This window comes from Stegodyphus dumicola, chromosome X1 (assembly GCF_044657685.1).
Source record: "Stegodyphus dumicola isolate Sdum_Otavi_A_Nest chromosome X1, ASM4465768v1".
Classification (NCBI taxonomy): domain Eukaryota; kingdom Metazoa; phylum Arthropoda; class Arachnida; order Araneae; family Eresidae; genus Stegodyphus; species Stegodyphus dumicola.
The window spans coordinates 15,122,925-15,144,008 of NC_140780.1; the positions used below are offsets into that span (position 1 = coordinate 15,122,925).

Sequence of the window (21,084 nt, forward strand, 5' to 3'; positions counted from 1 at the left end):
CTATTGAAGACTTGTTAATTTCGCCTTTTCTGACATAAGATTCATGTTCCTTGATACGAAAATTCAACACTCTTTTTGTTTGGCCAATATATCTTAAACCACAGTGACACAATATACTATAAATTCGCCAAGAATTCAAGACAGAAACGCAATCGTTTAGAATCGAAGGGTGAATTTTATTAATAGGGGAGAAACCGACTTGAAAATTGAATTTCTGGAGAATCCGTGCAATTTTATAGCTAACAGAAGGATAAAATGGAAGCATGACAAGGTCATTAATATTATTTTTAACAGTGGAAAGTCTTCTTTGATGGGAATCTGAAAATTTTTTAACGGTTTTACCAATAATCACGGGAGAAAATCCATGGTCAATCGCAACTGCTCTCAAATAATTAAGTTCATTGGCAAGCAAAGATTCAGAGGAACAAACTTTAAGGGCGCGGAATACATAATAGTAAAAAGAAGCCATTTTTTGCTTAACAGGGTGGCAAACAAACTGCAAAGGGTTTACAGTACACAGTGGTGCTAAAATCAGTTTCATTGCGGATTATAAGAATATCAAGAAAGGGGAGGGAATCGTTGGATTCAATTTCAAGAGTGAATTGGATGGCTGGATCAATTGAATTCATAATAGATAGAATCTCAGATAAATCCTCTTTATAACCGTCAAAAAGTGCGAAAGTGTCGTCAACATACCGAATCCAAAGACGAAAAGATAGTTTATCAAATAATTTCCTCTCAAAATAGTGCATATAAATGTCAGCAAGTACCGGACTGAGAGGAATTCAGTTATTTTTGCCGATAGATGGCGTTACCTCCTCGCGTTTGGTACTACCAGAGGGTATAAAAATCCGTTCAGTGGTTGCTTTCCATTATTTGAAGTTCAGATTTTGAGCGTAAAGGTGCATTTGCCCCTCGCTCCGTATTTTAACTTCGCTAATTTTTCTTGTCCTTTATGCTTGATCAGATAGCCTGGCTCAGTAAAAGTAGGTGGCCAGTGCAACTCTGATTAAAAATCCAGTTATAACCAAGTGCAGTGCTGATAAGGACTACGTGTTTCTGAGAATCCTTCTCCTTTATTTTCTTCTTTCTAGGTATTTCTTTCTCCTGATGAGGAGGGACCTTTAGCTGCCCTCAAAATCGATTGAGTGTTTCATTATACTTACGCTAAATACAAGGTTGTTTTAACGATTTTGAATGCATATAGGTTTCAACGAAAAATGCAAAATTTTACATTTGGGCTGCCAATGAATGAACAGTTGTCGCTACAGCGCATCTGATCTGTGCAACTAGCAGGATATTTAAGAGGAGAAATTAAGATTTCAGGTCATAAAGTCTTCACGAATTTCATTCCGTGTACTCTGGTAGACAGTAACTATGCCTCGCATACAGGTGCACGAGCGATATGTGCAGATGTCAGAATTTGAAAGAGGTCGTGTAGTTGGGCTCAAAGAAGCCGGCTGGTCTTATCAGCGAATAGCTGAACATCAGGAGCAGGAGCGATGCCACTATTAGACGATGTTGGCAGGAATGGGTGAACCATAGCTGCACACAGCGTCAAGAAGGAAGCAGTAGGCCTAGAGAAACGACAGAACGTGAAGACCAAGAAATCGTCAGAGCAGCACTCACAGCCCCAGATGCATCATTATCATCGATTGTACGTGCAACTAGTGCTTCAGTGACCGCAAGGATCATTCGTAGACAGCTCACAGAAAGGGGGATGAGGTCACGGCACCTCTTGTGCAAACTACCATTGACCTCTGTACAACATCAAGCCCGTTTGCAGTGATGTCGGGCTCATTCGCACTGAAATGTCACTGACTAAAGTAGAATAGTCTTCAGTGATAAGTCCCGCTTTGAACTGAGTGCCGATGACCAGCAAAGATGAGTCTGGAGATGCCCTGGACAGTGATGTGATGACTGTCAACTTGACTGTCTTCCGGCAGACAGGCCAACAACCAGGAGTGATGGTCTGGGGTGCCATTTAATTTCATAGTAGGACCCCTTTGGTTGTCATCCGTCGCAACCTTACAGCACTGCGGTACGTCGACAAAGTTCTAAGGCCCGTTATGTTGCCCTTCATGTCATGCCACCCTGGGATTACATTTCAGCAAGATAATGCCCGCTCCCACACTGCGTTTCTACTGCTTGCCTTAGTGCTTGCCGAACATTACCTTGGCCAGCAAGGTCGCCGGATCTCTCTCCTATTGAGCACATTTGGAGCATTATGGACAGGGCCCTCCAAGCAGCTCGTGATGTTGACGATCTAATGCGCCAGTTAGGCAGAATTTGGCACGATATCCCTCAGGAGGAGATCTGCAACCTCAATCAATCAATGCAAAGTTGAATAACTGCTTGCATAAGGGCCAGAGGTGGACAAATGCATTACTGACTTTTTCACTTTGTGAAGCTCTATCACTTCAATAAATCATTCATTTTTCTCAAACTGTAATCTTTTGTTTTGCCGTACACGTATATCACTTCTACCGATTTTCCTTCTTGGTGCGTCCTTTTTTTTTTTTTTTTTTTTTTTGTCTAAGAGCGTAGATTAAATGTCCAATGATAGGTTGATAAAAAAAAATTTTATCAAAAGAAAAACTTCAGAGTTGCGGAACTTTCCACAGAAATACTCATACAAGTCCACAATACCACAGAGTACAATCTGTAGATACACTTCAGACTACTAAAAACATTAAACACAATGCAATGCAAAGCGCATCTAAAAGCTGAAGCTCTCTCAAATATCTCAGTACTCCAAAATCACATCTAACTACTAAAATTCTGAAACTGATACTCTCTCTGCTCTTGTATAATTTTCACCCACCCACATAAAAATTTCTAGTAAATTCCATTTCTCGAAATTACTGGAAGACATATGAGGGCCAAATTACAGTTACAACTACACGGAACATCAATTATAGTCATTCAATTACTATGCCTATTATGGCGATACAGGGACCAGACCAAAATGCTGACAGACGGCTGTCAAGTTTGGCGACTTTATGCGATTTCTCGCCAAATTAGAGAGACAGCCATTCACTATGTTAAATAGACTTGCCCCTGTATTCTTTCTTTTCCGGCCAGCTTTGCTCCATCAGATTATCCCGTTACATTTTACAAAAAATACAATTTCACGTACAATTTCACTAAAATTATCAATGTACAAAATTTGTAAAAACATAATCATTGTATGTGTAACATTTTGTCTGAAAAAGCATATATCATCCTTTCATATATACACTTATGAGCCAAACTATTATGACCATCTCCCCATTTTTCAATGAACTAGTCTGGATGATGCTAAGTTATACAAACACACAGTATATAAAAATCTACTTAGCTAAAAATACCATTAATTTTCAAATTAACAAAATTATTAGCTAGCTAAGTTATTTTTAATTCACTAGTAAAACTCACTATAAGTTTTCTTCATGCAAACAAATATTTTAATATCATAACAGAATTACCCAGTACTTTCACAAAAAAGAAAAATTCAATTTTAAATTTTATCTTCATTACTTGTGTATTGTTTTGTTGACCATGAAACTTTTGTGAAAAAGTGTTTTTTAATGTCAATTATGGATAAGTGAGACATAACAAGCCATTTATAACATTTGCACTTTTGTTTGATATTACTGATAGATTCTTAATAAGCTACCTTTTGTTTCTATGAACAAGGATATAAATTAACTTATTATTATATGATCCTTCTGCATTTAAAAGAAATTACAATATGAGACCTACCTTCTACAGAACCCCATGCAGTGAATTATTTTCAAAGTTATGGGATTCAGCCATTTAAAAAAAATGTGTGTTAACGGACATGATATGGTCGGCTGAATATGGCAAAGAAAACGGAAATAGACTCAGTAAAATCAGACAGCTTACCAAACTACTGGAAATGTACAAAACCATTTTTACAAAGAGCAAAAGTGGGCCAAATACTGATTGTTTATTAAAAAAGAGGTGTCAGTTCTTTCAAAATTCTGCAGGAAAGGTCAGTGCAAATTTGGTAGAATCTCCATCATGGTTAGATGGTAGCCAATTTAAATGGCTAATGGAATTAATATGCAAATACCTTATTTTCATATAATTCCTTTTTCAGAAAATTTGCTCATACTGTTAAAATTTTAATCAGTACAATTCTGAATGCCTACCCACCTTGAGACCAAGGGCTATGTTGATCATTTTTAATGGGCTGTAGATAATGTCTTTGAATTTTTGTTATTTTTTTCTTTTCTAATTTGTGCAGGACATTTAAAATATTAGTATATAAACAAATAATAAACAGGCATAAATGAAGAATTATTAATAAAGAAAGAAGCGCTTGGTACCAGTGTATTATATTTTAAAATATAATCAGATGCACTGTGAGCGTGATATGATTTTTTTCCCCCTGAATGGGCAATTCCATGATGAGGTTACTTACTCATTTTACTCAAGACTCTTGCAAATAAATAACTTTGATTATATAACCTATGGAACATAAAGCAAAAAATATACACTTTGTCAAAGTTTAAAATAATAGCATATTCACTCTCAAATAAAATAATATCAGTATTAAGGGAAAACATAGGTGATAAAGTTAAATGATAGGGATGATTTTTTGAGTAAAAAATGGGCTCTCATAAAAATTTATAAAAATATTTTTAATATTTTTTTTTAATTACTGTTATGCTATTAAATAGAGGTGGGGGAAAATGCCCCATTTACAAATTTCCCCGCAGTACGATGTGAATCCCTGGGCACTGCATTCCATGCATGTTTAATTGGATTAATGATATTCCTAGTAATTTATCAAAATGTGCTAGAACAGAAACTTTGGCTTCATTGAAACAGAACCTTTCTGTTCTTTAGTTAACTTTTCTTCTTCATGCTTCCCATTTTTCACACCAGAGTATCTTTATATGTGCTATTTATAAAAATCAATCCCAATCTTTTGTCAACATAAAAACGCTTAACGCATTTAGATATAAGCAAACTAATATAACAACAATGAGGTTTAGTAATACACTTAAGCTTGAACTCAAATATAAAAACTTCTGGAACACATACATGTTAACATGTATGCATTCCAGACATGTTCATACATGTTAACATGTATGCATTCCAGACATGTTCATACATGTTAACACATATTTCAATTATTGTGTACCCAGACATTTAAAAGCAGTTTTTTTGTTTCCACTTAAAATATTTTTAATTAATTTAAACCGCATTATTTGTATTATTCTTAACTGATGAGATGAAATGAGATTTTAAAACGTTTGGGGAAAATTTTGTACTTTTTTTTAACTAAACATTTTTAAATCATTGTTCAACAGCTGGGCATTTATGAAATTTTCTGTGTAAAGATAACTGAAAACATTTATAAAAAGTAATTTGAAAATAGCAGAGAAAGAACAACAAAACTGAAAATATCTTATTTTCTGTGATGCTGAGACACAGTTTGAAATGGTATATTATGCATTAATATGCATCGCTTACTCATTCATCACTAACTTTTCATAGTTAAGATATAATTTCCATGTTACTCTGCACTGTTTTTACAAAGCAGCCAAATACATTTGGAATAATCCAAAAACTTTTCATCTACTTTTTTAAGCCAATCTGCTCTTAAAAAACTCTTCACAAAATCACTCCTTCTCTTAGGCAGAAATAGTCCTGAAATGATTTTCCACAACACATTAAATAAGCATTATTCAAAGTAAATCAGTGCTAAAATATGGTGATACCTTTGGATGCCTTAAGCCTGAAAATTTACAGACCAATAATTGTGAGAAGTCTGTTTTTCACCTTACTGTCTAAAAAAATGTGATCACTTGTTTTACAGCTAAGCATATTACTACTCACATGTGGTATAAGATGAAAGGTCTGCTATATCCAAGTTGCTGATAAAAAAAAAAAGTATAAGGGAATCTACTCATTTGTCTTTGAATGATGTATAATCTAAGTAATTGATCTGTGATGTTGTCAGCAGACTTCATCTGGCAAAATTGAACAGGTTCTAAATTTTACATTGGCCTAATAAATTCCCATTTTCCCTCCCTTTTCCATACCCATTAATAAGACTTCGTAAATATCCTTAAGAACCTATGACTCCCTTAAACCCTCCATTATTCCTATAATGTACCTTAGCATTGATTATTTTAAGACCATAAAATTAATACACTGCAATGAACAAGGCCAGAAAAACATAATCAAGCAAAGACCGATTATTACATTAATTATTTAAAATAAACACTGAGATAACACACACTTCATAAACTAAAATATATTATTAATGCACTGTAATTACTTTAATCATCAACTTTTGTACAAAGGAAAGCAGAAATTGTGTGAATTGACGAATTTATTGACTGTTCATGAGGTCTACACCTAACTTCATTCATACTAAACTTCAGATAAAAATTTAGACCCTTCACAAGAAAAAGGTAATAGCCCTTTACACATTTGCATTCAAGCACAAAATGAACAATACATTACCATACAGTATATCCAAAAATTAATAAATACAAGATTAAACAACTTTGATACTGAGATCAGAATCAAATTTGGAGAGCTAGAATCTTAAATAAGGATCAGCAGCAAGTTAGTTAAAGTAATGGTTTTTAGAATATATGTAGGGTAAGAATAATTTCCTCATGTGTTTAGTGTCAGCATATAGCAGTAAACACCTTAATGCCTTTTCAGTTGCTTTATTTTCGCTTGCTGAGATCCAAAGAGCAATATTTTTTACAAATGGCCTTAAAGAAGAAATCAGTCAAAAACTCACTAAGTTATTCATTCTTGCAGAGTAACTGGCTGCTTCAAATAAATTGTCAATAGCAGGATCTGAAACCCAGTCTTTCTTTCATTTCATTTTGCAAAGTAGTGCTTGAATGACTTTTGAAGTTCTTTTAAGTTTAGGTTAAAATAACACAGCGAATAATGATTACTGGAGTAGTCAAGTAACAGGAAGCAGCATAAGATTTGTTTTGCAGGACTAGTTTTGATGGTTTAACTACAGAACCAGCTTCTTCAGCTGCCTATTTATACTTACGCAGCTGAGGAACTTTGCCACTTAGGCAGCTGTGGAAGATGGCTCTGTAGTTAAACCATCGAAACTAGACTTGCAAAATTTACAAATCGTACGCTGTTTCTTGTTTAATTTCTTCAATATTCAATTAAGTTGTTTATATTATTCCCTATTTGACTTCATTGCTTCATTTCTTATAATTTTCCAATAAGAATTTGTACAATGTATCAAATATTTCAGTCTGCTTTTAACATGACTCAAAAATAAAGTTTGTTGAACATAGAATCAATTATGTCAGATACTTTGGAAGCAGTCTGACGCATTAAAAATGTTCTATAGTACAAATGCTCTGTAATTCTAAGCTCAGCTTATTCTTGAAAAAATATAATAGTCATGCAAATTCTTGAAGCCATGCATCATTGTGAGATTTCAAGCTGAACTGAAATGAGTGATCTTCAAAAAAAAAAGTTCAACTCATGTCTTATCTAAAATAATCTATTTAGTATTTCCTGTCTTGAAAGCAACCTGTACGCACAAATAATGTTGCATGTGGAAGATATAGGTAAATAAACCATGCTGGCAACTATTGCATAATTTATGCAATATTTAAATCTAAAATACATATAGTGCAATCTGAAATACATCAAATTATACATATTTAAATTAATATAAAGGAATAATAAATAACTCACATCTTTGAAGAAAACTTTCAACATTTTTCATTCGCCTTAAAGCAGGGTGATCACAGTCCAAATACAGTGCTTGCACAGTATCCTGAATAAATGTATATGTTAAATATCAAAATATTTTTAATAAAGAAAGACATTAATTCAATCAAATTATATATGGCATTATCTAAAAATGAAAATATAATGATTATTGTTTACATGGCACATTAAATCCATTTTGCTGAATAGAAGAACTAAAAATGCTCTATATATTCTGCAACAAAGAAGCTGTCTCCTCAAAAATTATCAGACTTGTATAAGGTGCACATGAGAAAGAGATAATTCTTAAGTGCAGGTATAAGAACTATTTAAAATTTCTAATTGCTTTACACACTCTGCAATTGGATGCAGCTGTACAACAAATAATATATAATGTAACAATTATGAACTGCATTGATGTTTCAGTGTAAGCTTGATGTGGATTATGTGCACAACCTAACACTATTTAACTATACTTAAATTGCAGGGGATAGAATGATAAAATTGGCTTACTTCCATTAGCGACAAATATTGTTGGGTTTTTCTAGACAAGTGGTAGCAACTCATCCAGAAAAAGGAATGCTGTAACAAAATACATCATATTTCAACGCTGATTCTATTCAAGTCATCAACCAACCTAAACTGTTTTATGGCATACTACACTCATCAGGTAACACAAATTGTGTTGTTGTTAAACAACATCAAGTAATGCCATAGTTGTCAGGCCGAAATGGGGGAAACCCGGGGGGGGGGGGGGTCTAACACTGCACAGCAATGTAAATTCAAAAAGACTCCACTGAGAAATTTGACTTCATACTTTACAGTTCTTGCTCATTAATTTACTACATTATTCTGATGTAAAACATATTTATTATTTAATTCATTATTATAAATTTAAATTTTTAACTGTTGGGGGGGAGATAATTTGATGAAAACCCCAATAAGAAAACATACTAAAAGGGACATGATGAGGGAATGAACAATTAATGTGCATATACATAAGTTTAGTAATATAATCATTTACAGATATAAAGCAAAAAATGTGGCATATTGGCCAAAGCCTGTAGCAAAATGAAAGAAATCAATCTACCACTGAAATGGAAAAATGCCAGTTTTTATACAAATCAAATTTAATTTTCTGACAGCTCATGAATGGGTACTGAGTGTGTTCAGCATGAAATAAAAACTACCTAATTTAAACTCAATGGAATATAAGGTCCTCATATATTTGACTTCTTGCAACAAACTTAACATCACATTTCAAAAGTAAAATTTACAAGAGTTCAAGTTGCATACAAGATGAATTCAAAAGTTTGAGAAAGCAAAATCAGTGCTGATGCCTCTCTCAACTGCATATCGCTGTACAGCAAGATTCTTGGCCTAAACAAGTACCAAACCCATATACAGAATCTACATCAATGTGGAACCTAAATTCATCAACAGTTGAAACTTAAATCAGAAAACTGTTCACAAAAATGCAATCACAGGTGTTTCATTAAATGTTTTTGCATCTTTGTTCTTATGACTTAATTTAGGCCTATAAGTTCACTGTATCTGTATACTAGTAAAATAAAACTGCAGTTGTCTCCTATAATCAGTAGTAAAAATTTCAAATCAGAGTTAATAATCAAATATGTATTTGAATTGAACTGCTCATTACTCACATACTGTAACTGCTGTGTCCAGAATTATCACTAACTTGTCAATTGAAATTTTTTCAATAACCTCTCTGTCACTTTCTTCAATATCGGTAACAGTATTTTCTGGATCTGTAACTTCTTGTGTAGTTTGTTTAATTTAATTACTTCTGTACTTTAAAAGAAGACTCAACTAATGAGTATATCTCAAGAATTCAAAACTTTTTATTATTACATTTTTAAACAGTTCACATAACATTCAGCTAGCACAGTAACACATGCATCACAACAATGGAATCGCATAGCATGAGCGCCATTAAAGTTAAAAGTTATTTTAAATATACATCACATCCCTTCCTCCAGTTTATAAACAATAATAAAAATACCAAATAATATCAATACAAGTATATTTACAATATGACATACAATAACAAAAAAGTTACATAAAAATGATATATGCAATATGTTACATTATTTTATTCCATGACAAAGTCTCTATATCTTGAAGGTTGTCTAATCAACCGTCCACTTCTTGTTATTGTACTATTGGATAGATTATTCTGTTGATTTCCTATATTAACAGGCACAGAAACATTCTCAAGGCTTCCATTTGAATTTTCCTCTTTATCTAATACTATATCATCATAATCATTATTAACTTTGTAAGGTGATTTTGAAAATTTTATATGGCGTCTGTTTCTTCGCAATATTTCCCCATTTGAATTTCTTACAATATAGGATCTAGGAGCTTTATGTTTTGAAATTATTTCACCTTTATCCCATTGCCCAGTTCTAAAGTTGAACAAGGTTATACTATATCCAGGTATTAACTTGGGCAGTTTCTGTGCGGTTCTATCATAATAATATTTTTGCCTAGCTTGAAGTGCACGAAATTTAGAATAAGGTTTGTTTATCTTAGTATTTAACAATTTATTACTGATAGGTAATTTTGTCCTTAATCTTCTATTAAGTAACAGTTGTGCAGGAGACAAATTTATTCCACTAATTGGGGTATTTCGATATTCCATTAAGCCTACACTTATATCTTGCACTTTCCTCATGATATTTTTCACTATTCGTACAGCTTTTTCAGCCAACCCGTTACATTGAGGATATCTGGGGCTACTAAATTTAAGTTCGAAATCCCAATCTTCAGCAAATTTCTTAAATAAGTAGCTATTACAGGTATTATTGTCGCAAACGACTTCATTTGCAATACCATACCTGGCAAAGATGCATTTTAACTTCATCATAATTTCATTTGCTGTCTTATCTTTTATGCTAGAAACCTCAATCCATTTAGAGTAATAATCAATAACTACTAAGTAACTTTGATTACCAAATTGCAAGATATCAAGGGCAATTTTTTTGAATGTTTTATGATCACTTTGTACTGTGACTTTCCGTCCATAAACAAAATTGTGGTACTTTTCAAAAGAAAATACTATGGCCAATAGCTCTTTTTCGATCCGTGCATAGTTTTTTTCACTGTTAGTCAGGCTGCGAGACACAAATGATACAGGCTTACCCTTTTGAATTAGACACGATCCTAGGCCATCCTTCAAACTATCACACTGTATAATTATATCTTCATTACCACTGAAAACTTTTAAAATTGGAGCTTTGGTTAGCAGTTGTTTGATGTTGTTAAATGACTCTTCCTGAGGTTCTCCCCAATTAAATTCTACCTTTTCTTGAATGATTTCTCTTAAAGGAGCAGTAACTTTAGATACATTAGGTATAAATTTTGACAGAAAATTTAACATTCCTAACAACCTCCTTACTTCAGTTAACTTTAACGGCGCTCATGCTATGCGATTCCGTTGTTGTGATGCACGTGTTACTGTGCTAGCTGAATGTTATGTGAACTGTTTAAAAATGTAATAATAAAAAGTTTTGAATTCTTGAGATATACTCATTAGTTGAGTCTTCTTTTAAAGTACAGAAGTAATTAAATTAAACAAACTACACAAGAAGTTACATGGTGTCAGGTGTGGGGTGTATTACTGGTATTGCATCAACTTTAAGGGTTATATGATATGGTTCGTCAAGAAATTGGCCTGTGCCTGTAAATACATCTTTATACTGAGCAATTAAATCATTTTTATTAATGATATTGCACTTTAAAGAATCGATCCTTTCAATTAGCTTTAATGCAGAACAAGCTGTTAACCCTAATATAGGCTTAGATCTTACATCAAGAACATAAAATTCTAAAGGTACATTCTTAAGCCTTTCAGTTGAACAATTAATTATAAGAGTACCTTCTGGTTTTAATTTAAAATTACCATATGCAGTTAAGAACAAATCAGTTTCATTAAGTTTAGGCTTAAGTTTAACATTATTTAAAACATACAAAGGCAAAATATTTACTTCTGCACCAGTATGTAACTTAAAATCAACCTTGAAATACTTATTATTTACATACATTGTAATACTTTTCACCCATGTTTCACTCACCTTGTGAATATCCTTATTTACTTCATCAATATAATTTGTTAGATCTTTGATTGATTTTGCACTTATTTTAAATTCACTGTACCCGTTTACTGGTGGATTTATCATTACTGAGTCAACAAATACACTATGTTCATTATATATACAGTCAAAAGTCGTTAATCCGGACTCGTCGGGACTTCGGCGATTCCAGATTATCGATTTTTCCAGATTATAGATCATCAGTTTAAATCTCGTAAGATGGCATGCAGAAATTCTAAAATTAAAAATATGAAACCGTAATTTATGAAATAAAGAACAATTATGATCTAAAGGGTATCAAAATTTACAAAAAAAAAAAAAAAAAAAAACTTAATATTTATTTGTTTACTTTATTAAACATTTCTTTCAATGTAAGTTGTTTAAGTTGCTTCATTTTATGTGATAATACTTTCTCCTTAATTCTATAAACAGACATAATTTCTTGTTCAGTTACAAAGTTCTGCTGTTCAAGTCCCGTTAATTGCTGTGCCGAGAATACCGACTAACTTGTCAATCGAAATTTTTTCGTTTTCACTAACCTCTCTGTCACATTCTTCATGTCTTTATCCATTTTTTGGAGCAATTTCACTTTTTATTTGTTGGACATCGAAACATACTTTCGTTTTGTAGATCCTTTGGAAGTTCCAGCATCGGAAATTCTATTTGACATAATCGAAATTTCAAGTTTACTTTTATAAAATTGCTCTTACAGTCTGCAAAAAATAATAAGCGGGATCCAATTCGAAGATTAAGGAACAACGCAATCATTAACATTAACTGAAATAGATAATTAGATAATTTTAGCTTACACCGTCCGTTATACATTAAACGCGCAGGCGAAAACGTTTTCTGCACTTGCGCACACACATATGCGCAGTAGTCAAGGTCTTACGCGCATGCGTGAAACATCTGTGCGCATGTGCCAACGCGGTGCATGCGCAGAAAGTTTTTAGCTTTGAGGTCCGGATTATAGATCATTCCGGATTATGGGTGTCCGAATTAACGACTTTTGACTGTACTAAGTTCATTATTTGGTATTTCAACTTCACAAATGTTCTTGGGACACCTCGCGACAAAATGGTTCTTTACTTTGCATTTCGCACACATCTTTCCGAAAGCTGGACAGTCCTGATATTTGTGTCTTCTTCCGCACTTCTTGCAGTCATATTCTAGTGCTGATTGCTTCTGCTGAGACGATAATTTCGGTGGCACTGACTGTTTTGAGTGATGGTGCTGTTTTCTATATTTCTTCATGCTGTTCACAGTCGCTGGATCATCTTTCATGTTCCGGAGTTGCTCTTTGCTTGTTTCAGCGGCACGGACTATTTCTATAGCTTTTTCTAATCCTAGGTTAGATTTCCTATCCCGAATGCCTAGTACAATACGGTCGCGAATCAATCCATTTTCTTGTTCAGCAAACTCACAAGTTGACGATAAAGTCTTTAACTGAGTGACATAACATTCAATTGTTTGTCCTTCTTGCTGGCTACACGAAAAGAATTTGTAACGTTCATATACGACATTCTGCCGTGGTGAACAATAATCTTCAAAAGACTTCAAGACCTGTTCGTATTTCTCTTTATTCTCAAGTGGCTCAAATCAAAACGTGTTAAAAATTTTGAGTCCTTCAGTACCGAGTAAATTCAAAAGGATTGCAATTTTAGTCTTATCTCGCTTGGCATCTTTTTCCGTTGCAAGTAAATAGTTTTCTAGCTCTTGCTTCCATTTTTCTTTAACATTTCCGACGGAGAACGTTAGCGGAGCAGGTGGTCTGAAATCCATTTTGCTCCTGACACCATGTAACTACCATGTAATTTGTAGTATTTTCAGTTGTAGATTTAAAAGATGGGTTTTGGCATGTACCACTAGATGAAGCTAGTTCTGAACTATGTACATTTAATACTCCTTATGGAAGATATAAATTTAATAAAATGCCATTTGGAATATCCTCCGCCCCAGAAATATTTCAGAAAAGAAACCAAAAATTATTTGGTGATATTGAGGGTGTGGAAGTTTATTTTGATGATATCATAATTGCAGGATCTGATGAGGTTATTCATGATATAATTATCTCTAAGGTTCATGAAAGAGCTAGGTCTCTAAATATAAAATTTAATCCTGATAAATTACAATATAGGGTACCGGAAGTCAAATATGTAGGCCAAATTATTTCTGAGTCAGGTGTAAAAGCCGATCCTAGTCATATTAAAGCAATTATTGATATGCCAACACCAAAATCAAAAATGGAAGTAAGGAGGTTGTTAGGAATGTTAAATTTTCTGTCAAAATTCATACCTAATGTATCTAAAGTTACTGCTTCTTTAAGAAAAATCATTCAAGAAAAGGTAGAATTTAATTGGGGAGAAACCCAGGAAGAGTCATTTAACAACATCAAACAACTGCTAACCAAAGCTCCAATTTTAAAAGTTTTCAGTGGTAATGAGGATATAATTATACAGTGTGATAGTTCGAAGGATGGCCTAGGATCGTGTCTAATTCAAAAGGGTAAGCCTGTATCATTTGTGTCTTGCAGCCTGACTAACAGTGAAAAAAGCTATGCACAGATCGAAAAAGAGCTATTGGCCATAATATTTTCTTTTGAAAAGTACCACAATTTTTTTTATGGACAGAAAGTCACAGTACAAAGTGATCATAAACCGTTAATGGCAATTGTTAAGAAACCATTGCATAAAAATTCGTCTAGAATGTAAAGGATGATCTTAAAGTTACTAAAGTATGATTTTGAGATAAATTATGTTCCAGGTAATCAAATGCTTTTTGCTAACACTTTGTCACGTGCATATCCTGTGAATGAAAATATCAGTGATGATCCTAAAATGCTAAATGTTGTTCACATTATTTCGAAATATTTGCCTATGAGTTAAAGAAGAGTGATGTAATTTAGAAAAGAAACTGAATCAGATCCAGATTTGCAAATAGTTATGAAATATATTAAAGAGGGTTGGCCTAAATGTTACAAAAAAGTAGATAGTAGTGTAAAAACATACTTTAAAGTTAAAAATGATCTTTATATTAATGACGACTTGTTATTTATTAATGAAAAATTAGTTGTACTTTATGGTTTGAGAAAAGATATGTTGCAATTAATTCATGAAGCGCACTTTGGAATTGAGAAATGTAAAAGTAGAGCCCGTGAAATTTTTTACTGGCCAGGTATGACAAATGAAATTGAGCAGCTTGTTTCCAAATGTGAAATATGAGAAAAATTCAGAAATAGAAATCAAAAAGAACCTCTAATGCAACATGAAATTCCAACTAAACCATTCGAAAAAATTGCCCTTGATATCTTGCAATTTGGTAATCAAAATTACTTAGTAGTTATTGATTATTACTCTAAATGGATTGAGGTTTCTAGCATAAAAGATAAGACAGCAAATGAAATTATGATGAAGTTAAAATGCATCTTTGCCAGGTATGGTATTGCAAATGAAGTCGTTTGCGACAATAATACCTGTAATAGCTACTTATTTAAGAAATTTGCTGAAGATTGGGATTTCGAACTTAAATTTAGTAGCCCCAGATATCCTCAATGTAACGGGTTGGCTGAAAAAGCTGTACGAATAGTGAAAAATATCATGAGGAAAGTGCAAGATATAAGTGTAGGCTTAATGGAATATCGAAATACCCCAATTAGTGGAATAAATTTGTCTCCTGCACAACTGTTACTTAATAGAAGATTAAGGACAAAATTTGGTATCAGGAGCAAAATGGATTTCAGACCACCTGCTCCGCTAACATTCTCCGTCGGAAATGTTAAAGAAAAGTGGAAAAAATGGAAACAAGAGCTAGAAAACTATTTACTTGCAACGGAAAAAGATGTCAAGCCAGATAAGACTAAAATTGCAATTCTTTTGAATTTACTCAGTAGTGAAGGACAAAATTACCTATCAGTAATAAATTGTTTAAATACTAAGATAAACAAACCTTATTCTAAATTTCGTGCACTTCAAGCTAGGCAAAAATATTATTATGATAGAACCGCACAGAAACTGCCTGAGTTAAATTCTTGAGATATTCTCATTAATTGAGTTTTCTTTTAAAATACAGAAGTAATTAAATTCAACAAACTACACAAGAAGCAAGAAATTTAACATGGATTTTTTATATGTCATTTTATATTTGCATTTCAGCACATGCACCATTCTGATATCCATAGGCTGAATGATGGACATACATTGGAGGAAAGAATAATATGGATACATTATCTTCTACTAAAACTTTACGCTGAACAGTTGTCTAGAATCAGGACAATTTTTGCATCATCAGGTAAACCAACCAAATTCAAACGTTGCCGAGCCTTGGGTATGAAATGATTTTCAAACCAATCATTCATTAACGTTTGTGCCTTCCATGCTCTTTTATTTACATGCAGGAATTAGCCTCGCTTTGGAATCTTTGACACAAGTTGGAGATTTCTGTACAGGCTACCAAAGTATTTCACAGTAGATATTGCCAGTGTGGTGATACTAAAGGAACTTGCCAACTGCATGCCTGAACCTCTAGCTGTAACTGTAAAGGAGATATTTGGGACGCGTTAAAAACACTTCACGATCCGTCTTCACCCCGTTTGGTCGGATTTATCCTCCAACGCAAATATCTTCAATGTTAATTTAACCCTCTGAGCGGAGCAGGATTTTGGCAGGATCTGTCATGAAGGCCGGTATTTAAACAGCTTTATTAATTGAGTTTGTAAATTACTTATTTTAGTATGTGTTTTCATAAATGTACACTGCTAAAAAAAAAGGGGGGACAGTTCTATATCTCCCGTTCTACTGGGCCGATTGACAAAATTTAAATTGCATTCTTCATGTCTCGAAAGCAAGACTTAGGATATATATTAGATTTATATATAGTACTATTCTAACATAGGTATTTTGACACAAAATTGGACTTTTTCTGAAATAACATATCAATTTTTTTACATATTTTGATTCTACAGCTCAAATTACGACTAAATATGAAATTTTGTAAAATTTGGAGCGAAATTTACGGAGAAATTCACAAATTTATGTTGGCACTTTTTTTCATGTTGCGCCAAGAATAGTTCACTTGGCGAACTTCTTAATATATGGCAACCTAGTTTCCTTTCCCCTAAGAGGGAAAAAAGTCACCATCGTTTCTTTTTTTTAAAATAATATTCTTTATATTATATTTTTAATTATAACTTATTATTTTAAGTAATTTTTTCTTTATTGTTTAAGTTGCATGGTTCCCCCCCCCCGAATAACTGTTTTAAAAATTTCTATTTACCTATTCAAACTGCGTAAATAAAGATGCAGCATTTATTATTTTTTTTTTCAAATAGTTTTCGTTATATATATTTTTGTTATAGTTATTATTTCAGGTAATTTTTAAATTTTTATACTTTTATTTTAATCATTTGTGTTGCATTGTCTCTTCAGATAATTGTTTTAAAATTTTCTATTTATTCCTTCGAACTGAGCATTTTAAATATATTTATTAATATAAATTTTCCAGAATTTGATTTTATTTATTTGAATTGCATATCTTTCGGAAGAATACTTTGTAACCCAGACTACGATGCGTTTGAAAACTGCATATATTAAAAGAGAAAATACAGTAAAGCACAGTTAGCACGCCTTTCAACGTTCCGTTCATTAAAGATATATATAAATAAGAGAGAGATATAACCGACATTTTAACTTAGGATGACTTGCATACACTGCTTTAAACAGTTTTATCATTGTGCCCATTGCTTTACACAATTTTATCCTACATTTGGTTTCTTAAATTGTTATTCATATTTTAGTCAAATATTTTATTTTTGAAATCGGAAGAATCAAATATCATAAGATTAAAAGGTTTTAAATTAAAAAAAATACTAATACTAAATTTTACGCAAAAATTTATTTTTTCTTCTCTTTTTCTTCAGGCATTCTACTTTATTCTTGCTCTTTTTCTTTAGGCATTCTGCAAGTATATTAAAAAGCATTCAACTTTTCGAAATATCTCGATATTTCTGACAATGAATTTAAATAAAGTTATCGCCTTCCATTTCATAAAGGCCCACAAACGGCCGAGCGGTAAAGTCGCTGAACACTGGTAGTTCACGCCTGGGTTCTAATCCCAGTAAACGGGCTGGTTGCATGGGGGTTTTCGTGGGATTTTCTCATGTGTACCGTGTATGACAGCTGGTTTCCCTTAGAAAGTTCTTCACGAAGTATTTCGTCAGAGCTTTTATCAGTCTTTAGAAGCTAAACATTTTGAAGCTATGAGATGAAAGGAAAGACAGGTTTCATCAAGAGGTTTTGGTTTATTTAATTATGACAAAGCACACTAGGGCTATCTGCCTAAGGGGACGGACGCCTTCGTGAAGTACTTTCCAAGGGAAGCTGGCTCACATACACGTTACACATGGGGAAAACCACGAAAACGCCCATGCAGCTAGCCCGTTCGCGGGATTCGAACCTCGGACCGAACTACCAGTGTTCAGCTACTTTACCGCTTGGCCGCTATTTCATCAGGAGGGGGAAAAAAAGCATCTTTAGTTGACATCCACATACAATACTGGGTAAACTCCTGAATCTTCAAATAATTCGACAGAGAAAATCATGGGATTCTTCATTCATCATGGGGCGATATGATGTTTTATAACATAATTTAAATTTGTACAACCATATAGTCTAAAACCAGTCGCTCTTCACTTTAATCTGCAATGATATTGTTTTTGTCTTTTCTGTTAACACAAGCTCAATTGATGGTATTTGCTGGTGTACACGTCCAAGTGTTTTCTCTTTGAACGCCTAAATTCTTTGAAGTATCCTGAAAGTATATTCAAAAGCGTCCAACTTTTTGAAACATCTTGGTACGTCTGACAGCCAAATTTCCCTGCAAATGTTTGCTTACTTTTCTCCCTAATTTTCTTCTTTCCTTCTACAGTAATTTTCAGTGCTCACACAAGAAAATTAAGATTTTTCGATTGCTAGACTTCCATAAATTTTGCATTCTTCTCAATTTTTTAAAATATCAATTGCATGAATTGCGTTTCAGCTGAAGACAGATTTTCATTTTCTAGTCATTTTAACTATAAATAAAGTTTAAAGCGAAGTCCAATGAATAAATATATTAATTAAAAGATTTTTGGTAAATGACAAAGAAATAAACAGTCCAGCAGGGTTTATTCTGTACCACCAAGAGGATTAATATAAAAGATTATATTCATATATATATTTTTAAAGCTGGGAGCTGGGACTTGAACCAAACTGTTATGGAATTTACGCTGATGCAACTTTTTGTCTGACTTCACAGCATGTAATGGAAGAGAAGGCTTGTAGAGATCTGTTTTTGACATGCCTCTAAAAGTAGATGTCATACTCCTTTTGTCTCTTCAATGTTAAAAAACTTTCCTTTGAGAGGCAATTTTAGTTTTGGGGAAAGAAAAAAAATCACAAGAAGACAAATTTGAAGAACATGCAGGACGATTGAGTACACATACTTATTTTCGGAACACAAGCGGTTCTCCGACTGGTTATTGAATAATGAAAAGATGCATTGTCATGCAATACAAAACATTTGGAATACATTGAAACGTAAGATTAAAAGTCATCTGCTTAATTCACAGCCATTTACAAGTCAACTACTCGGGCAATTGCAGAATCATTTTGATCCTGAGTTTGTAAGACAAACCTAATATCACTGGATTTAAACACTTCTTTAATCTTCCGAGAACATTCCTTCTTTAGCTCATATTCCAAGAATATTAAGTGAATATAATTATTGCAAAAGAAATTGAATATTCATTTGAAATTCGGCTTGGTAGTTTACTAACGATTTAACAAAAATTCTGCTTTTTGTGTCTAAGAATACAACAATATTTTAAATATTTACAAATAAAACATTAAATTGGAGATTTAATAAAAGGTTAAGATTAAGGTTCTCTAAGAAAGCATCTTAATCAAATAGCTCCCATGTTCTTTCTATGTTCAAATAACCAACTAACCTAGGTTAAGCGCGATTTCCAAGTGAAGTTACCAGCAAAACCCGAATACTCATTAAAAATCATGTAGCTTGACAATCGGGAGTAACATGAAAGATACAGCGCTAATAATTGAACTGCTGTTACAGTACGCTGTTTCTAAACTTAGACGGTCATTCCTTAATTAAATAGCCCACCAGCGGCCCAGCGGTAAAGACGCTGAACACTGGTAGTTCGGTCCGAGGTTCGAATCCCACGAATGGGCGGGCCGCATGGGCGTTTTCGTGGTTTTCCCCATGTGTAACGTGTATACGAGCCAGTTTCCCTTAGAAAGTCATCCACGAAGGCATCCCTCCCTTTAGGCAGATAGCCCTCGTGTGCTTTGGCATAATTAAATAATCCAATCCAATCCAATCCAATCCTTAATTAAATATAATTATTGATTTGTAACTTCTACTAGAACTGACTGTAACAATTGAAGCGCAAATAAATAATATCATGTGCAATCTTGATTAATATAAAATTAAAAATATTTGCACAGAAAAATATTTGCATTCAGACAGAAAGTTTTTTGAAATATTTGCAATTACTTTATAAGAAGGATTTATTAATAACCGTAATAATTACTTATTATATTACTGATGATTAGCATTCAGTTCTTGACAATTACATTCTAAATTAGAATTTTAAGGATATAATAAAAATACGCTACGCACAAAAATACATTATAAGATAAAAAATGAGTTGATTTTTTATGTTTTAAAACTTATTAAATTCATTTAATAAACATTGTATCCTCATTGTTAATTGAATCCAGAATGTTGGGTGTCGTTTATATAATTATTCTTACTTGTCCACAGAATCTGCTGACTTATCCAGCCATTAAGTAGCTGCAGATCATTTCTACATAACCACTGAACTCAATTCAGTCTCTAGAGGGTTGTATGTTTATATCATAATTTGACTTTTATAAAAATGATTATTCTGAATCTTATGTTTCTATAAAAATATACTGTGCTTTAAAATATGATAGTATCAGCCACTCTTTCAGCCACTTCAAAAGCAACAGTTTGTTTAGAAATAAATTATGCAGTTAATGTCATAAAATTCAAATAAACATCAAACGAAAATTCTCAGTTTTAGACAATTCGATTTAAACGAAGTAAAGTAGCAGACGATAAAACGGCGAAGGTAAAAAACTTACTCTTACAAAAATTTACTCTTATTTAAAAAAAAAAAAAAAAAAAGAGAGGAATTAAAAAAAATAGTTAAAAATTTGAATAATAT

The 21,084-nt window shown here is 32.9% G+C and overlaps 1 protein-coding gene across 1 annotated transcript in view; it reads right to left on the reverse strand.

The window, feature by feature from the left end:
• The window catches only part of Rok (Rho associated coiled-coil containing protein kinase), a 165,139-nt gene that overhangs the window by 117,720 nt on the left and 26,335 nt on the right, over positions 1-21,084 (reverse strand). Inside the window, exon 4 of the mRNA XM_085807766.1 lies at positions 7,711-7,792. Coding sequence (XP_085663892.1) covers positions 7,711-7,792 — 82 coding nt within the window. The remainder of the gene's footprint in view (positions 1-7,710; positions 7,793-21,084) is intronic.